The sequence below is a fragment of the Daktulosphaira vitifoliae genome, unplaced genomic scaffold (genome assembly GCF_025091365.1).
Source record: "Daktulosphaira vitifoliae isolate Bord-2020 unplaced genomic scaffold, ASM2509136v1 Scaffold_3, whole genome shotgun sequence".
Lineage (NCBI taxonomy): Eukaryota > Metazoa > Arthropoda > Insecta > Hemiptera > Phylloxeridae > Daktulosphaira > Daktulosphaira vitifoliae.
In genome coordinates, this window is record NW_026099574.1 from 25,505,353 (window position 1) to 25,525,976 (window position 20,624).

The window sequence follows — 20,624 nt, forward strand, 5'->3', positions numbered from 1 at the left end:
AAAATAGTATTTCCCATAAAAAAATTATATTGATCAATACACTTTTCAATAAGTTATAGCATTATAATGTTAAAAATGTAAAAAATAAAATTGAGAATTTTCACACAATAATAAACTTTGATGTCTGTTTTCACCATGAAGATAAAATAAAGTCCGAAATTTTTTTTTTCTATGATAAATATATTACATTAGCTTTAATTTAAGATATATATAAAAGTGTCAGACCTTCCGGAACATTTTCAAAAATCAAGTTGAAAAAGTTCTACTTTCTATATGCATTTTTATGTTTTGAATCCCCCCTGTATTTAGGGAAATGGTCCGATTTAAAAAAACAGTATGTCGAATGAAAGATCTATATAAATACTACTTCTCATAAAAAAATTGTAATGATTCATACATTTTTCAAAAAGTTATAGCATAATAAAGTTAAAAATGGAAAATACAAAATCGAAAATTTTCACACAAAAATAGCATTCGGTAGCCATTTTCACCATGAAGATAAGATAAAGTCCGAAATTTTTTTTTTTCATGATAAAGCATATTACATTAGCTTTAATTTAAGATATATATAAAAGTGTCAGACCTTCCGGAACATTTTCAAAATTTAAGTTAAAAAAATTAATTTTTTGTGAAAAAGTTGTCATTTTAAATCCCCCCTTGTGGGCAGGTTAAGGGTTAAATTTATGAAAAAAATATACCAAATGAAAGGTAATGATATTATGCATCTATATAAAAAAGAATTATATTGATATGTTTATTTTTGAAAAAGTTATGGCACTTTTAAGTAAAAAAAATTGAAAAAATTTCGAAAATTAGCGATTTTTAAATTCGTAACTTTTTGGAGGTTTCCCCCTTTTACGGGGAACGAGGGAATTTTTTTCAATTTTTGAGGGTAATGTCTTCGACTAGATACAATTTGTGATCTTTTGACGTATCATTGAAAGAAATCGGTTCGGTGAGAGCTGAGAAAAAGTGGTAACAGACACAAAAAAAAAAAAAAAACACATCTTAGTAAAACCAATACCTTCTCAGCTTCGCATCGAAGCTAAAAAGCACCGGACTACTAAATTATGTATTTTGATCATAAGTTTGACAAAAAATATGTGGAACCCAAATAGCGATTAAACAATAAAAAATTTAGTTTTTAAATTTTTATACGAAAGTTCAGATTTATTTTAAATGACAGTTAAACTCAACTTTTATTATTATTATTATATACTTTAACAGGACAACTCCAAATTACAAATTTGAACATAGTTATAATACAATATCAAAATAACACAATATCCATAAAAACTTAAATTTAACAATTTTTGAAGAATGCGATTTTCCGGAATATTTTCAAACTTAAGTAAAAATGTTAAATTTTCGTGCGAAAGTTACTATTTTGAATCCCTCCAAATCCAACCCAACTCTCACATGTGAAAAAATACATCCAAAAAAAATGAAGTACCTAAGGCATTTGTATAAAAAAATTATTTTGATTCGTTCATTATTAAAAAAATTAAAGTAATTTTAAAGAAAAACATTTTAAAAATTTCGTAATTTACCTATTTTAAAATCTTAATTTTTTGGGAAATTTTAATTTACGGGAACTTTCTCATTTTTTAATTAATATATTTTTAATTAAAAACGATTTGTGACGTATCGTTGACAAAAAATAAATAATAAAAAGAGTATACATCCTGGTAAAATTAATACATTCTCAGGTTTTCGCTTTGCAACGAAGCCTTAAATTTGATATAGTCCCACAATTTAAACACTTCATAAACTTCATTATATGGAATAAATTTAAAAGTTGTTAACAATTAAATAGCTGTTGTCCTATGTTAATAATATAATCGTATAAATATTGCTTTTTTTAATCAAACTTTCGGACTTCACTACCTGATAAAGACAACGCTCAGTTATTTAGTCTAGTAACCAGTCAGACCTCACGGTGTTCTAACTTCAAAAAGCATCAATTTGGTCAACAATTTTCTATACATATATGACAATGCTAATCATAAATAAAACATTAGCATTCATACTAATAATAGTTTTAATACGGCCTAACCATTTCAAGCATAATTTTTCACATCAAGACTACACTTTATCTTAAAATACTAACACGTCATTTCTAGGTTATGCTCAGTTCTTAGTACGTTTAACCAAGAACTTAAGCTTAAGTTTTATGTGCCACATTTTAAAATTTTATAAAAACCAGAACATTTATTATTTAGTGTTGCCACATTAATTACAAAAACCATAAGTTTTGTTTGCGATTGTTTTTTTGATAAAAAATTATAAAGAACATGGTAGGAAGAAACAAACATAAAATAACATTTTTTTCAATGGTACAATTTTTATTATTTAAAAAAAAGATAAAAACGTACAATTTAAAAGAAAAATCCTAAGATTTTGCCTCCTAAATGTTTCCGTCTGGCTTCTTCGTGATCCATAATACCACCACTAGTAGTCAATACAACATACCTAAAAAAATTTTTTTTAATTAAAGGACTATTTGTTAGTTACAAATTAATTAAAATTGTTCATTTTTCTTAAGCCTCGAAAAACACACCTTAAAGATTTCAGCTATATTTGTGAACTTTTATTACAATGTTTTTAATTTATAATTAAACAAAAATTAACTTAAAAGCAATATGAATTTTAATTTTAGAAAGGAAATACTAGTTCTCATATTGGTTTGTAAACATTTTAATAATACATTATTGTAATAAAAATTAAACTCAACATAAATATCTAATGTAACAAAAAAAAAAAGCTTATATTATTGATTTCTACATATTTTTGTAGATATTTCTATAATTTTTTTAGCTTTGATACAAAGCTGAGAAGGTATTTAAGTATAATATAATAATATTTTAGATATTATATAAAATGATTCAATTTATAGCACAATGTTTATNAAGTATAATATAATAATATTTTAGATATTATATAAAATGATTCAATTTATAGCACAATGTTTATACAAGTTAGCAATGCAAGTTTATAAAAAAAACTAAGCATTTGAAAATAATGTATAATTAATTTAGCAAGTTCATGAGGAAACTCTTAATCATAAAAATTTCTTGTCGGACCTTGCATGTATACAACAAAAGAAATAAAATGATAGTTTTTGACACAATAACAAAATTACTACTCCTTTATATTAATTATTATAACATTTTTAATCTTTATGTTGATATATGATCCACATTAGGAATGTTTTTAAGAATTATGCCAATTTCTCAATTGATAAAAAAATTTTGTATCACTTTATGATTTAGAAAATAGACTTAAAAGTATCTGTTAATAAAAAAGAATAAAACCTATTAGCTAAAAATTTATATTTTTTCAGCGCTATTAACAAATTAACTACTTGTATGTACACAATACACTTTTAAGTACAGTTCTATAAATTTTATTTGTAATCTAAAACAAATTTTATAGTATCTTCACTAATAATTTATTATTTGTTTGTTTTAATTTGAATCTTAACAAACATATAAGAATGACGACTTTTATTAATTTTTAATATAAATGTCTAATCAGAAACACCAATTTATATATTAACATAAATAAATTATATGTAATAATATAAAAATTGCTAACTGATTAAGATTAATCAGTTGAAGAAAACTATAAATTTGAACTATGAGTAAATTAATTATAAATAGGTACATTACAATGAATCAAATTACATTAGCGACTTCAGAGTTAAAAATAATTTAATAATCTAAGCATTCCGTTAAGAAAAATTATTACTCAATGAAATAATGTAGTTAGATATACAAAAAAGAAGTGGTTTCTTATAAAATAAGAGAATATTGAAATAGATATTTAAAATAATAGGTATGTAGTATTGTTTTACTCGCTAAGAGAACAAATAAAAGAAAATAATGAATTTTAATAAGTTTTCATTTTTGACAATGAAAACATTTTTGAATTGACCACCAAAATAATGATGCCGGATTCATATTACAAGATATTCAATGTTACTTCTCAATTAATAATATTAATAACATAAAATTTACTTTTACATTTTAAATAATATTGCCTCTAATAGAAAAATATATTATTTTTTTTAGATTTTATAAAGGAAGTATGATATTTATAATAAATTAATTATACTACAATATTTTTCATAAATTCATAATGGAGGGAAAATTATTTTTGCAAGTTAGCAATGTAAAGACATTTAAATTCAATACATCTGAAAATATGCAAAAATTAATTTAGCAAACCCGTAAAAAGAACTAAATTAAATATCTTTTATTCTAAGACCATAGTTTGCTTTTTAACATTTAACTAATGACATTTATAATAAATTAATTATACAACAATATTTTTCATTAATTCATAATGGAGGGAAAGTTATTTTTGCAAGTTAGCAATGTAAAGACATTTAAATTCATTACATCTGAAAATATGCAAAAATTAATATAGCAAACCCGTAAAAAGAACTTAATTAAATATCATTTATTCTAAGACCATAGTTTGCTCTGATTGTAAATTTAAAGTTCATATGAATAAGTAAGATACAGCTCAATTATACAATTTTAATAAACTTTTAAAAATAAATACTCTGAATGTCCTATTCTAAATACATATTATCTATACTTAAAGAAAATGTACTACTAATCAGTAAAAGAATAAAATAAATGTACAAATATCAATATAACATACAACAATTACGAATCAAGATGAAATATTCCTATTGTCAAAGTGGAATAAATGCAAGACTGGCTGTATTTAAAGGGAACAGTAAGCCCTACAATTATCCCCCTATGACCACAGAAAACGCTCCATATTAAAAGTAAATTATTTAATGAACAAATTAAAAAACAGAACAACAATTACATTCTTAAATAACGATAGTTCCCAAGATAATAAAATGTATAATAACTCAGTTTCAATATACAACATAATATTTTCTAATTATTTAAATAAAAAGTGTTAATTACCCAAATTGTCTGGAAGGCAGTAATTGATTAGTCCATTTTTCAATATTTCTAATAGGTACATCAAATCTTGGGGATATAACACCACACTTATTCAAACGACCAGTTAGATTAACAACTACTTTGCCAGCTCTGTGATCATCAACAATTTCAAACTCACCAATATAACCTATAATAGCAGATATATCAGTGAGTAAATCTAATTTTATATGCGACAAAGAATTTTTTAATTTTAGCACTATTGAACTAGTTTCATAAAATTATCTATAAAATATAACTAAAAAATTGTAGAAAAATACATTAGCTTTTCTCCAGCTAAAAGAAAATATATTTATTGCTTCAATTAAGCAAATTCAATTTTGTAAAAATAAATAAAGTAAAAATACTTTAAATGAAAATTGATTATAAAATATAAAAATTGCGTATGAATGATATACTATACCCTACATTTATTTAAATTAGTCTCAAAAATAGGATCAAAATCAAATATTAAATCTCTACGATTCTCCTTAATTATAAAAAAAGAAAATAAGTTGTAATGAAATTGTTTACTCATATAACATTTGAGACTTTTTAGAATGAAGTAATAAATTAAAAGCACTAACCATGGTTCATCATAACTTTTAAAAATTTGATGATGACTTTGGAACAAGGCCTAATCAAAACTTGTCTTTTGCCTCTCTTTTCAGCATTGTTAATTGATTTCAGAGCATCGCTCAATACGTTCATACGCACCATTTTGCTAGTTTAAATGAAATATGCTACCTAGAAAATAAATACATATTCAAAATCCATAATACAAGTGTTCAAATTAAATATAATCTTCATAACATCATCTTAAACGAACTACGAATACTCTATACGAAGTTTGATGAGACACTTAATTAAGTATTACCTATTCTACAAAGGTAAAGCACAAAATAGACTGTCGTCAAAAAACTAAATAATTATTAGTGCCTCAGTGCCACTTCAACAGTTAATTTTAATTAAATAATTTATCTCTAACGTCTTGTATTTTTAAATAATATATATACATAGAATAAAAACAATAGTTACCTAGGATTACGACGGATAAAATTTAAGTTCACAAATCTCAAAGCATCACAACTCCTACGATTCCGAAGTAAAAGACTAATCGGGTGTCCGGGAGTAAGGACGGTTGTCAGCAGGGTTTACGCACTATGAAAAAAAATATTGAGGTTATGTTTATACGGTGATAACCACTAAATATTTACAATAAAAAATATTTAATAATCACATTAGGTAAAATAGTAAATGTTTGCATTACTTAATGTTTTGAAATACTTATTTAATTAAAACTTGAATACTTTGATAGTGTTTAATAAATATTTCAATATTGTTATTAATTTTGAAAAAAATTATGTATATTACAAATTAAGTTGGTAATTGTTTCAGGCGCATAAGTCTAATTAAAAATAAAACGTTTGCCTCAATTATTGAGATATGAATTTTATTTATAAGTGATCTACCTAAAATATTCCAAATACAATCATATATATATATATATATATATATATATACAGAATGTTGCATCATGTTCTGCTACTACAACTACTATAACTAAATATTTTTAGTAACTTTCTTTTTTAAAAATTGACTGAGCTTAGGACTAAAAAATACAAAATTTATTTTTTTTAATTAAAAAAAAATCTAAATAGCCATTTTATAGAGTAAATTATAAGAAATAAATTGGTAACAAAATCTCTTCTTATTTTGTGGAATTTCTAGAATATTTTATTATTGATCTATGCTCATCAAGGGGAATACAAATAACACAATCATCATTACAAATTTTATATTGATTATAAGTATGGTATTTTTTCATGAAAATCATCCTTGCTTGAAATAAATGTTATGACGATAATACATTTTTAGTATAATAATCACGAAAAAATTTTAATTATTGCAAATTTTAAAATGCTTTAGAAATTTAACCACAAAACTTTAAGAAGATATTTTTATTATTATTTTTAATTATCTGTTCTACAAAGTAACTATTTAGATTTTTTTAAAACTTTTGTTAATTTTTTCATTTTTAATAAAATAAAAAATTTATATTTTTTATGTCACTATAGTTTTAAGCTCAACTAAGAAAAAAAAAAGTAACGATAAATATTCTATGAATCATTCATATGGAACATGGTGGAATAATCTGTAAATAAACAAAATGAATTTTTTAATACTAATTACTTAATTTCTCATAAAATAATGATTTTTCTTTGGCTTCTTTAGTAACATATGTACTACCGTTTGTCTGTTATAAAATATTTTATACATTTATTCGTTATGTAGAGGTGTCAATTTTATTTCAATGGCAACATACATAAATAATTAGCTTATAAAATAGAAAGGATAGCGATAGAATGAATGGTATAGTAATGTATAAGAGAGACAGCCATACATTTGTTTATATATATATACACAACTTTCACTAATTCATTTAAACTTATTGATCACTAATAAATCTCAACGAGTTGCTGAAAAATAATGTATTTTTGTACACTTGATACTACAAATAAAATTTAGACCACTCCAAATGTCAACATGTGATTGGTTAGTCTGCACAAATTTTTAAAAGAACTGAACAAGGCATGGAATAAAGTATATAGTAATAAAATTTTCAATAATTTCATACCCGATTAAGATTTATATTTTTACAAATTTATATATTTATTAAAATTATAATAAATATTAACATTAATGTTTATACTTTTTATAATGTACATAAAAATTCATTACTACTTGGCTATTTTAATTTCATCTTTGATGTGATTTTTTTAGTTATTTTTAAATATTTCTGAAATTTTAATTTATTTAAAGTATATTTGAAACCACTAATATGATGTATATTTATGAACTCTTATTAATATACCAATTTTTAGTTCATCAATATATTATTAAGACGCCACATTTTGTAGTATACAATATAAATTTATATTTAGCAGTATACATTAGTCTAAATACATGAAAATAAAAAGGGTACATTACAATGTTCTATCATTTGTAAATGATAATACAATGAAACAAGAACTATAATACTTAATATAGTGTCATATCAGTAAAAAAAGAAGTACAAAATATTAGATGAAAACAATTGTGAATATTAAACTTTTTATTATTTATACAGTGTGAGAATTGAAATCAAAACCCCATAGATGGCGTATAGCTGCAATAGCACATTCTTTTTTAGCTCCTTTTTTAGTATTACCTAAAAGAAAAACAGATTCTTAACAAGGCAATAAAAATGAATAACAAAAAGTTAGTGCAAAAACTATGTAAGGATTATCACAGAGCGCAGTAAGGAAGTAGAACTTCATTACTCCACAATACTATATTGTCTAAATAATTTGTTATCTAATTTTATAATAAAAGAATTTTAGTCAACAATTTATTTTGCTGGTAACTAAGATAACTATTATTTTTTTATATGTTAACCGTAATTTATAGACACCTATAAACTGTGATAATGATTGTGGGTTATTGGCTCATTATATTAAAATACCTAGTATACAAAACAAAATGATTTTATGTACTACGAGAATAGTATAAAGTAATCATAAAATAAGATAATAAAAAAAAATATGATGATAAATCTTAATAAATAAAATACTATAGTTGAATCTATAACTATTCAAATTTTTATTAAGGTATTTGAGATTTTTGAAGTGCTAAAATCAAGATTGTAGGTGCTGTTGCACTCCTAGCATCCCAAGTAGTTTTGCACCAGTGCTAATTTATGAAAATATCCTTCAGTATAATTAAGTTAATTCAATTATGTTAATTGAATTAGAATTAAAGATAATATAAGACATTTACTATGTCTGAGAAAATGACTTTATATTAATAATTACCTCGTCCGTTAAAAGAAACATTGTTGATAACACAGGATACCTCAAAATTAGGAGGATTACTAGGAGTTATTGTTTTTTCATTAAACTGAATACCAGGATGCAATTGATGAAGCAGCTGTAATGGATTAAATGTTAGAGGATTGTCTGGGAATTTTTTCATTCCAACTGTCTAAAATAATTTAAATGTAATTTTTATGAAACTATTTTATCTAACTAATGTCATTAAAATACCTTTTTCATAGGTTTATCAATAGATTCATCAGATGCTCCTTTATTGAAAGATCGAAGATCCCAGTGAGCAATCAAATTATGCATTGCTAATGAAGCAAAATGTGGCCAAGGAAAATCTTCTAATAGTGGTCCTTGGGTTTTTGTGCCATTCTCATCTGATTTTTCATTAGGTACTAATTTTACTTCTTCTTTTTTTTCTAAAATACAACAAATTTAAAAAAGTTAATTTTTAATGAAAATAATAAAGTGAAAATTGATATATTTTTTAACCTAATATAATTTTCTTACCAATACTTTCACTCATTTTTTTTGCCAACAAACTACGTAAAAAATTTTCGCATGCTTTTTGTTTAGCCTGAGTTTTAGACATATGATCTCCTGAGTAAATTTGACCATCCATCTAAAATTATAAAAATATCTATGCACATTAATAAAAAAAATTTGAAATGATCTACAAGATCTCTTGTTTCAAGTATATACAATAAAGTTATTTATATACCTCAATAGTTGCAGTATAAACCAAACAGTTATTTTGAATTACGGGCTCATGTAATGTAATAGGTACATTTTTGTACAACTCAGTAAATACCATAAGAGGACTTTTTGGACTTACTAAACGGCGAACTCTAGCATTGATTTTTTTTTTTTGTTCTTTTTTATCAATTTCTGTTTGGAAAAATAAAGAAATTAATATATTATTTGAAAAAAAAAAAGCATTTATATCAAACCAAACCTACAAATTTTATTGACATCTCAATAGCTACCTTAGTTATAGCAAGAGTTACACATAAATTTAATTTGAATCTTTTTATGATTAAGAAATGCTTTTATTAATTCAAATTAATTAAAGATAAAATTAGACACCGCCAAAAAATTTGTTAAACATGATGATCAGTTTATCATAAACCCTCAATTACTCAGAAATAAAAACAATATTGGGAAAAAATTTTTGATTTCATATAGTTACATAGATTTCTTGATTTATCAGTTAATAATGAGTTTTTTAAATAATTTCTTATAACTTAAAGGCGTCTCAACTTTATTTTTTTTAAAGGTAACATACATATTTAATTAACTTATAACAAAGAAAATAATCAAATTAAGACTGGTTGATAACAACTTTTGGACCAGTACTTCTGAGTTATTCTCATTTTTATACCTAGGTGGGACAAAGACTAGAGCAGAAAATGACTAGTGATAAAAATAGCAGCACCTACTCCTCACCTTCAATCATTACTTAAAATTGTTAATAACTTCTATATGTTAACTTTTAAAAAAATCTTTTTAAGAAAGAAATCAAACATTTTTTTTTCAAATATTGTATATATTTTGTGAGTAATTGAGGGTTTATGATAAACTGATTGCTCTATATATAGAGTCCACATAGTCACAATTTTTTGACATCTAAGAAACTCTATTCAATGGATTCAAGCTTATAAAATTATTATAGTAAATTGTATGATATTTAATTTTTTATTAACTCAAGTATTTGATATAAATCAACTATAAAAATTGACTAAACAAATTTTTATAAGACTAATAAGTCTTAGTATACCCTATTCATTTTTTTATCTATAAACACAGTATGTTCCTTTTTAATAAACTTTTAAAAAATAAATTTACCATAAGAATTATTATTTTAGCACTTATTCATATATTTGACAATATTTAACTTTCTTTACAAGAATATAGTGTTAAAAAAATTATTGTTTTAAAAATACAATACTTAAAACATTAATATTTGTTCAGTATCAAAGTATATTGCTGGTCTATACTTTACTTACTGTAAGAGCTGAAATAATTATTTAAAACTATGAACGTTTTTTTTAATACAAAAAGAATATACTAGTTTATTGTAATTTTTGAGATCAGATGTCAATATACAAATGTCAATACTAATAAATAAAATTTACATACTGCGCTTTGGTGGCCAAATCACTTTAGGTTTTTCTTCACTTAGTTCCCCAACAGACGATTGAATGCTCTCATCTTTTATAGTGTTCTATATAGTCAAAGAGACAATACAAGCAATTTTAGAATAAATATAATTGTATAATTGTTATCCAATGCTACAATTTAAAAGTTTTAACATTTTTAACCTTTACTTTTTACATGTATATATTTAACATTAATTAAAAAAATTAAATTGATTAAATTTTCCTTTTTTAATTTAGGATGATTTAGAAAAATTACATACTAGAAGTATTTTTATATTTTATTGATAGTATAACAGACCACAATTTTAATTAAATGATGAACTTTAATTCAATTTTAAACATGTGAAAATCACTTAAATATTTTGAAAAATTTCTACCATACTAAATCAACATCTATCCAACATAATTGACTTAGCTGTCTCAAGTTTAAGAAAACTATAAATGATGAATTAATATTTTATTTTTAGTTTTTTTTTATTTTTATCATAATAAAAATTTCATTATTATAATATTTTCAAGTACCTTTGTCAGAATTATTTGACTGATAGACTTAACTAAATATGAAAAAGCTGTTTTTAGCAACAATTTTTACTTTTATCAAATTAGAGCTTATAATTTAAGTGAGTTAAAATTCTTTTAGCATCCCTAAAAATTGTATTCTATATTCTAATTTTATTCATCAAATCTTTGAAATTTTAATGAATTGATCTCCTACTTTTAGATTTTTTAATAATAAATGAACATTTATAACTATAATATAGAATCTAGATTTAACACTTATTACTTTATTAGTGAAGCGAAAATACGGGGACCATTTTACTCACATTTTGAAGTGAAACGGTTGGATTAGATACGTAAGATGAAACTTCAGTCGGTAATACATTAGCCTTTGTATTTCCTTGATTTTGTTGGGTAGTTTGATGTTGAAGGTGGCTTTGTATTGAATTAGTTGCCTGTTTATAAAAATATATGAACATTAAATAATGAATTAATTTTTGAAAAAATAAATGTAAATGTAACTACATATTGTTGTGTATCCTGTTGCTTCTGTTTTTGAATACTTGAACGAGTTTCATAACTTGTACCTGAAAATGTTAAAATTAAGAACTCAATAAAATTAATTCTGAGGGCTCTAAAATTGAAATAAAATTAATTTAACTAAAATTAAACTTAAATAATAAAATACTACTAAAATAATTTAACTTAAATTAAATTTTTTTCACAAACCTGAATTTCGAGTAATCATTATTTTTTCTATAACCAGAAAGAAAAAATGAATTGATTATCTGAAATGAAATCATAAAAATAACTTATATACGTAATAGTTAGGTAGTTTTCATTCATAATGTTTAGTTAATAAGTACAAAACAGATACCCTATACTATACAATACTACATTATATATAATTTGTTTTATATATAATATGTATAAAACTATGCATCACAATACACCTTAACAATAACATGTATTTGCATATATTACAATATTAAATCATCAATGTCTCTTTTTTGCTTTCCTGCAAGTTATATTTTTTGACACACGTTGTGGTTATTAATACATTAATATACTACATTAAACAAATATTTTGAATGGTAATCTAAGAAATTTTTAGAAAACATACCTAATTAAAATGAAATGTTATTACTTAGGCTAACTTGAAATCACAATTTATGAGTAAAATTATTAAAATTAATTAACACGCACCTTCATTGAATAGTTTACAATATTACATTAACTTCTTGTATATGAACAAATAGGGATTTAGAGATACGTATTGATTAAATAATGATAAAAATTATTATCAAAGAGTATTATGACATTATGCGGCATCGGCAAAGTACGCTATTTTCGGTAAATGGCCACCTAGCTCTCCGCTCAATTAGATCCCCGGGATTTAGTTGTCCGAAAAACTGGAGACTACGATATTAGGTAATTAAACCTCAGAACTTAAAATCATTTAAAATTCCTCCCCATCGTGATTTTTTTATTTTTATTTTTTTTTAATATCTTACTCAGTAACACAACGTATTGTAATTAGTTAATCAATCATTAGTTTATCACAACTTTTTCGCTCTGATAACAAAATAATTGGTATACGAAGTAAAGAAAAAATATTTGATCAAAAGTGATGGCGGCTATTTAATTTTTCCAGCAAACACACGCAATCTAGTTAATCATCTATATCTTTGGTATTACATAAAAATGTTTAATTTCCTGCTATCGTCACGTTAACTAAATATCTATCCAAAGGATATATTAAGGATCTAGTTAATACGGTGATATTAACAGAAAAAAATATTGTTTAAAAAAACTAAAAAAACACGCTTTTAAAGCACATCGAACTAAAAAGTTAAAAATAATTTTTAAAATAAGCTTAAAACAATAATGAACGAAAAATACTAGTATTATTGTAATAAAAGCGTCGGGCGCTCAATATACGAAAAATATGGCACAAAGCAACCACGCTGTGGGTTAATACTAGTATTTTTCGTTCATTATTGTTTTAAGCTTATTTTAAAAATTATTTTTAACTTTTTAGTTCGATGTGCTTTAAAAGCGTGTTTTTTTAGTTTTTTTAAACTATATTAATTTTTACTTTTTAGTTTCAAGTTATGATAGTAGTTATGGTTGTAACGGGTAACGAGAAATGAGGGTTCGATTCCGGAGAGGGAGTCTGAGAAACGGCTACCACATCCAAGGAAAGCAGCAGGCGCGTAAATTACCCACTCCCGGAACATGGAGGTAGTGACGAAAAATGACGATACGGGAATCATCCCTCGTAATCGGAATGAATACTTTATATCTCTTAATTAGAATAAATCGTGTTAATATATAAATTTTAATAGTAATTGGAATATATATACAAATAACGCAACTTAAGTACGTAAACGTATCATGCACTAGGTATAACCGTATTTTGTGGGCGGGCGGGTCGGACTAACGTTATACCTGAGGTATAAACGGTGGTAGGAATATATAAATATATATACGTAAGGCGCATTAGACGCGGACGGTATTGATCAGTCAAAATAAAAATTTGTTTATATATATATATATAATATTGATGACATGCACGCGTGTTCCGGTACGATAACCAAAAATAAATTTGTACAGGAATAGTGTTGTCTTGGAGTGGAGAGCGTGGCGTGGGGTGGGGTAAATGTGTTACGACAGTCTAGTCTCAAGACCATAGACGACGGGATACGCGTGAATAATAACACGAGGCGCGTGGAGAGGTACAAACAAATATACTCACATACAAACATACAGGTGAAACTAATATTAGCGTGTTACAAATAGCCTACAGATAGAATTACATAAAACAAACAAAATAAGATTTGCAATGAATATTTTAAATTAAATCTTCATAAAAGGAAGGTAAAAGCCTTTTTGGCTGTATTTACTTTACATTGGATATAAGTTTTTGGCTTAAATGCATTTTACCACCCCATCGAGATTTAAAAATTTTTTTTTTTAAATCAATTTAGTTTTTCATACCGACTAAGAATATATAAAAATTTTTTGTCGGCGAAGTCTAGTTTAAAAGTTATGAGCTTTCAAAGATTTCAATAATCATATACAAATTTTGTTATATACTGCTGTTTTCTTTTGATAATTTTCATTAATTAACTATAAAAAGTATTCTCGAAAATATAGTTACCGAGGAATAGTAAATTTAAGAGTATTTATGAGTACATTAAACGTGTTAATGTAGTGTTGAAGTAAATAAATTTAATTTTTTTATGAATTTTTTTTGATCTATTTTTTCAATATTATATCACCATTTTAACATCAAGGTTTTATACTTGTTGGGTCACTGAGAATTTCAGTCGAATGGGTTAAAATAGGTTGGGTTTGGGCTTGACTTCTATCCTCTGGGGGTTTGGGGGCGTGAGCCCCCATCCCATGAGAGTCCCGAAGGGGCTATTTCAATTTTTTCAAACACTTTTGAAAAAAGCATTGAAAAATACACGTTTAAAAAAAAAAAAAATGAAAAAACTCGATAGGGTGGTAAAATGCATTTGTTCCGTTTTTTGAAAATCTGACCCTTATTGCCCACATGAAAATTTAAAGTATCATTTCAAGTAAGGGCTTAAAGCAGAACCTTGGTGCACTCCTTCTCTTACCCGAAAACCAACTATTATTATCTCTTTTAGATACTCTTCATTCAGTAATTTTTCAAAATACTTTTTCCATCTTTTTTTACATCATCACTCGATAGTACCCTATTAACAACACTTTTTATACACCTTACATAGTGATTATCTTTAGACCTTTTTTCTAAAGTCTATAGACTTCTTTTTCACCTTTCTTTGTTCCTAGCCCATCGTACAACTCATCATAACTTTTAAACTTAGGAAAAAAATATTTATAACAATAATTTTTTTTATTTGTTTTATACATTTTTGTATTGGTTGCACTGTTTTATCTTTAAAACTAGTTATTAAAAAAAATCAGTTAAAAATAATATACATTTTTTAAAAAATTTCAAAAAATTTTATTTATTGTTATATTAATATATTTGGGGGGAAATTTCCGTTTTTTTTTAAAAATTAAACCACGTAAGCAGCGTATAAAGACATACATTTCTTTTATGAAATATTGAATTTAGCTTAACTGTAATTTTAACTAATTAACTGAAAAGAGCTAAGTTATTTCAATGGAAAATTTAATTAGTTAAGTTAAAAAGTTAATTAGAAAAATAATTAACTAGTTAAGTTGAAAAGTTAAAAAAATAAAATTAACTTTTTAACTAATTAATGTCTCCTATTGCATAATATGTTTGTATATTTGAATTCTAGACTTCAGAAATCGAATTTGTACCTTATCGCGTATGAGTCGGGTTATGCTAAAAATGTAAGTAAAGTCATAAACATTTGAGCCCTAGTTATTCTATTGTTGTAGATACATTTTTGATTAATTAATTTTTTTTTATGATTATGCCGAAGAACGTTAATCCAACAACAACGTTTATCGTTATTCCTATATTATTGAAACTATGAAAACGTCTTTTTTATAATGACGTTATCACAATTTAACATTATATATTGTTATTTTATAACGTTATCAATAATGTATTTAATCCCTAGTAATAACTGATCCACAATGTAACGACGCGCTCAGGTGATGAATAAATTCACACGACTTGTCTGATTTACAGTTAAATGACCCTGATAACGTTCAAAATGAGAGTTTGTGTTACCCATATAATTATAATTAAATCATAAAAAAATTACCAGCCTACGGTCTGCCAGTCATTACTCGTCCATTTGATCTGTTTATAGCATTTTGTACATACGTTGTGCATGTAATATCGTATTTATTGTAACAATAGTATGCGATTATTCGTTCAATAATTCCTATATATGGTTAGTTAAGTTACATATATATATACATATATTTGGAATAATATAAGTAGTTAGAATTGTGTCAGAGGTCATATGTCAATTGATTTATAAATATTTACTACTACTTATAATAATAATCTTTTTTTTATAATTATAGTGAGATGGATTCCACATATATACACACAACTTCCATGGTTTAATGTATCAACAATATTACTTAAAATTTAGTGAAATATTCTATTATGTCTTCAGTGTTGTTTAAATTAATTATAATTGTCATATTATTTACTACTACTGCTATGAGTTGGGATGTCCAACTTAGTACTTCTCACATTCATGAACTACAAATGGGTAAAAGTGTAGAAATTCATTTTAATTCTACCACTTATGAAAATGATAGTGAAGAAAGTAAAATTGAAATAATTAGTACAGATTCAGAGGTAATAATCACATACCCTAGATTTTTTGATCTACCAAAAAAAGATCATCAAAGTACATGGAATGCTAAATTTAATATTACTGGGCAATTCTTAGGTTATGCAAAAATTTATTTACAAATGGTTCAATTTAGTAAGTTAATTATATAATATATTTAGTTATTTTATTAGCTTATTTATTTTTCTTTATAATTTTTTTTAGAAAATGGTAATGTAGTATCCATTACTAATTCCAGTAATAGCCACATTAGTGTGACGGTTGTTAGAGAGCAGAGATTTATTGATAAAGTCTTCCTAATTTGTGTAGTTGTTCTTATGAGTATCATATTTATAAATTTGGGTTGTGCCATAGAAGCAAAACAAATAAAAGAATGTCTTCAAAAACCTATTGCTCCCATTTCTTCATTTGTTTCACAATTTATTATTTTACCCATTGTATAGTAATTTTCAGCTTAAGATTTTAATTTTGTTATTATATTTTTAAAACTGTTTCAGATAAGTTATTACTATGCAAAATTAATTTTTCCAAATCAAGTTGCCATGCAGTTAGGACTTTATTTTACTGGAATAAGCCCTGGTGGTGGTGCATCAAGTGTATGGTCAGTTCTCTTAGGTGGTAATATCAATCTTAGTGTAGTACTTACAACTATTGGAACATTAGAATCATATAGTAAGTATATTGTTTACTTAGCAAAAAACTTGTTCATACATAAAATGTTTTTTTTTATTGTTTTATCATTATAATATTGTTGAATTGAAATTTTTTTCTTCATTTTTTAATATTATATTTTAGTTTTGAACCATTTAGTTCACTATTTATGATTTTAATTGTTAAATTAGTATGAGTAGGAGTAGTTTTGAGTAGGGAATGCTATACCCTCATAGGACTACGCTTGTGATTATTGACCTTGTAATAAATGGTTTACCCACTTCCTTAGCTATAATGATATTGTGTTAGATCGATATCAGTGTAATAATTCTGTCTAATCACTAAGGTAGAGATGACCTTATATAATTGGGATATAGGCTAGAGAGATGATAATGATGATAAAGTAATAGGTTTGCCTATTTATAAAAAAAATTGTTAAATTAAAAACTCTGATAATTAATTAAAAAATTTTAGAATACACACCTAAAAATTTATATTTTATTTTAATTAAAGTTTAATGATTCTATAGTTTTTATTCTAAAATTAAATTACTTTTACAGTCATGATTCCATTTTGGGCTACTTTTCTTGGCAGTTATATATTTGCTGTAGAGGAATTACCAGTTCCTTATTCCCGTATTGGATCATCTATTTTATCATTGATTATTCCTCTTATAGTTGGAGTTTTAATCCAACGATTTATGCCAAGAGTTTGCAAAGTAATGGTTCGAGTATTAAAACCATTATCTAGTTTCCTTATACTATTTATAATCATATTTGCTACTGTCAGTAATTTGTATCTGTTCAAAATATTTTCGTGGCAAGTAAGTTATTTAATTTAATAACTTATAATTTCTTTACTAGTGTATGATAAAGATTCTATTTAATCCTCAATTTAGATTCTATTAGCAGGAGCATTAATTCCATGGACAGGATATATTATCGGTTTTATTACAGCATATATTGCACAATTACCAGTGCCAGATATTATATCAATGACAATTGAATCAGGTATACAAAATACTGGCATTGCTATTTTCATGTTGAAGTTTTCGTTGGGACAACCAGCTGCAGATATTACAACAGGTGTTAAATTTGTATATATTAAAGCCTTTTTTTATTACTAATAAAAAGGTCCACGCTGGACAGATGTTCAAGATGTTTTAAGATCTAGGGTGACCAAAAATTTTATTATATATCTGGGAAAAAAGCCAAAACTTTGATCCTTGTATGCAAATTAAAACTACTCGCATTTTGACACTAAAAATATAAATATCTAAATTATCAATGCTGTATTGTTAACCAAATTATAAATTCTATAATTTCATTGAGTTTTAATAATGACTGTGTAATAGTCAGTAAAAACCAAGAAATATACACTAGTGTTGATTTAAACTTTGATAAAATAAACCGTTTATTTTCTTTTTTCAATTAATCTAACCACAGGTAAGACTAACCAAGAACTCATACCTTTACAATATTATCCAAAAGGTATAACATCAAAAGTTAATAGTATCCTTTGTTTAATAATTTTCAAAAAAAAATTTAGTCCTGTTTTCTTTTCTCCCCTTTAAAACTTGTGTTTTTAATATGAAAACGTAAATGTTTAACTAGCTTAAAATAAAGAACCGTAGCTCAGTGGGGTTGTGGTATAGTTGGGCAAATATAGATAATATTTGATAGTGATTAAAATTATTATCATAAGAAATGCTTTGATGCAAATCTGTAGATAGTGTTTAATTTTAAGAAATGGCTGGATAATTCCAAAAACAAAATCAACTCCTATCTCATTAATTATATCATTGTTAGGAGTTCTTTGATTTATAAGTATAATGTATGAATAAATATTTATTTTAGTCATTAAATTTAGTATAAAATTGATTTTCAATAATTTAAAATTGTATTTCTTTTTTTTTTTTTGAAAAATTAAAACTCAAAGTATGTTTTATTATTTCTATTAAAAGCTTGTATAAAAACGAATGTCTTAATGCAAAACTTTTCAGAAAAAAATTTCTTGTTAATTATCACTGAATTTTTATCAAAGTCAAAAATATACTTTTATACATTAGTTTTACGCATTGATTTCAAATTTGAAATTAGATTTTTTCAATCACCTCTAATTTTTGAGATTATAATTAGTAAAAGATGAGTATTAACATATAAAAAAAAAAAAACGCATAGCAAGTCCAATAGTTTCTCAGTTTCGCATTGCAACTAAAAAAATAAATAAAAAAGTTGTTAAAAAAGTCTACTCACATAAGCTTATTATAAAATTGTTTATAATTGTAAAAATGCATTATTATATTCAAGTTAAACCCAAAATTATTTTTTTTTAAATTATTTATACGGTGATAAGTTACCAAAAAATATGGAATATTTTGTATACAGGTAGTAGAACCCACAAATTAATTAAAAATGATTGATTGATAGCAAAACTGATTTTTTTTTTAGATATCAACACTTATATATAGCAAGAGGAGTAATGCGGTTCTTAAATACCTAGAATTAAAAATAAACATACCCACACTTTACCTTCTGTTAATACAGTAAAGTCTTAATAACTTATAAAATGCTGGTTTAAAAGTTGTTAATGACTGATAATTTCTTTTTTTTTTTTCCATTTAAAAAACAAGTTGACAAGGACATTGTTAACTTCTGATAAGTTAAAATTATCTGCTCAATACTTATAAAGGTTTTTTATGAACTATATTAATCAATTATTGTGCATATACATTTTTTAAATTGATTTATTTATCTTAGTATAAAAAGTAATTTTAATAATTTTATTTATAAATCTAATTTTTAAATGCATTATTATATTTTAGTTGTACCTGTTGCTGTTGCATTGATGACACCAATTCCTTTAACAGTAGCATTCATTTTTAAAAAATGTTTACAGAAAAAAAAACAAGAAGAAATTATAGATGTTGCCACCGTTACAATGTTAAATGAAAATAAAGAATAGAAACTAGATAAATAGCTATTGTATATTAGTTAAGCTCAGTATTAATTATAAACTTTTTATTTTATTCTTATATGAACCATTATATCTTCATTGTATTTTAATAAAAAGAATCTCAAAGAATGTATTTTTGAATGAATAAAAAATAATTTTTCTTGGTTTTTTTATTATACATTTTAAAATCTTATTAGTTCGTGGATATAATTTTTATCTAAAAATTGTCTAGTTATATTAGGTATTTAG

At 24.5% G+C, this 20,624-nt stretch overlaps 3 protein-coding genes across 8 annotated transcripts; 1 reads left to right on the forward strand and 2 right to left on the reverse strand.

The window, feature by feature from the left end:
- Positions 1 to 2,324: 2,324 nt before the first annotated feature.
- Positions 2,325 to 6,125, reverse strand: LOC126901222 (40S ribosomal protein S15Aa). Of its 4 annotated transcripts, none has more exons than XM_050677566.1 (4): positions 6,003 to 6,125; positions 5,552 to 5,711; positions 4,950 to 5,115; positions 2,325 to 2,472 (listed from the first exon to the last, which is right to left on the reverse strand). In XM_050677566.1, exons 2-4 carry the CDS (start codon positions 5,682 to 5,684, stop codon positions 2,379 to 2,381), a joined length of 393 nt encoding a protein of 130 aa, XP_050533523.1. In that variant the 5' UTR covers positions 5,685 to 5,711; positions 6,003 to 6,125; the 3' UTR covers positions 2,325 to 2,378. The 4 variants fall into 4 exon arrangements, with proteins under 4 accessions (XP_050533523.1, XP_050533524.1, XP_050533525.1 ...); XM_050677567.1 differs by having other exon boundaries at positions 5,552 to 5,688; positions 5,981 to 6,109; XM_050677568.1 differs by having other exon boundaries at positions 5,552 to 5,707; positions 6,003 to 6,108.
- Positions 6,126 to 8,075: 1,950 nt separating this feature from the next.
- LOC126901169 (uncharacterized) lies at positions 8,076 to 12,785 on the reverse strand. 3 transcript variants are annotated; one of them, XM_050677466.1, is made up of 10 exons: positions 12,691 to 12,785; positions 12,214 to 12,272; positions 12,010 to 12,071; positions 11,811 to 11,939; positions 10,967 to 11,051; positions 9,549 to 9,715; positions 9,320 to 9,449; positions 9,050 to 9,246; positions 8,819 to 8,987; positions 8,076 to 8,175 (listed from the first exon to the last, which is right to left on the reverse strand). In XM_050677466.1, the coding sequence occupies exons 2-10, from the start codon at positions 12,230 to 12,232 to the stop codon at positions 8,087 to 8,089; spliced, it is 1,047 nt and encodes a 348-aa protein (XP_050533423.1). In that variant the 5' UTR covers positions 12,233 to 12,272; positions 12,691 to 12,785; the 3' UTR covers positions 8,076 to 8,086. The 3 variants fall into 3 exon arrangements, with proteins under 3 accessions (XP_050533423.1, XP_050533424.1, XP_050533422.1); XM_050677467.1 differs by having other exon boundaries at positions 9,338 to 9,449; positions 12,608 to 12,759; XM_050677465.1 differs by having other exon boundaries at positions 12,608 to 12,759.
- Positions 12,786 to 16,071: 3,286 nt separating this feature from the next.
- Positions 16,072 to 20,553, forward strand: LOC126900164 (P3 protein-like). Its single transcript, XM_050675643.1, has 7 exons — positions 16,072 to 16,355; positions 16,492 to 16,904; positions 16,974 to 17,206; positions 17,267 to 17,441; positions 17,981 to 18,243; positions 18,319 to 18,505; positions 20,245 to 20,553. Exons 2-7 carry the CDS (start codon positions 16,577 to 16,579, stop codon positions 20,382 to 20,384), a joined length of 1,326 nt encoding a protein of 441 aa, XP_050531600.1. The 5' UTR covers positions 16,072 to 16,355; positions 16,492 to 16,576; the 3' UTR covers positions 20,385 to 20,553.
- The last annotated feature ends 71 nt before the right edge of the window (positions 20,554 to 20,624 follow it).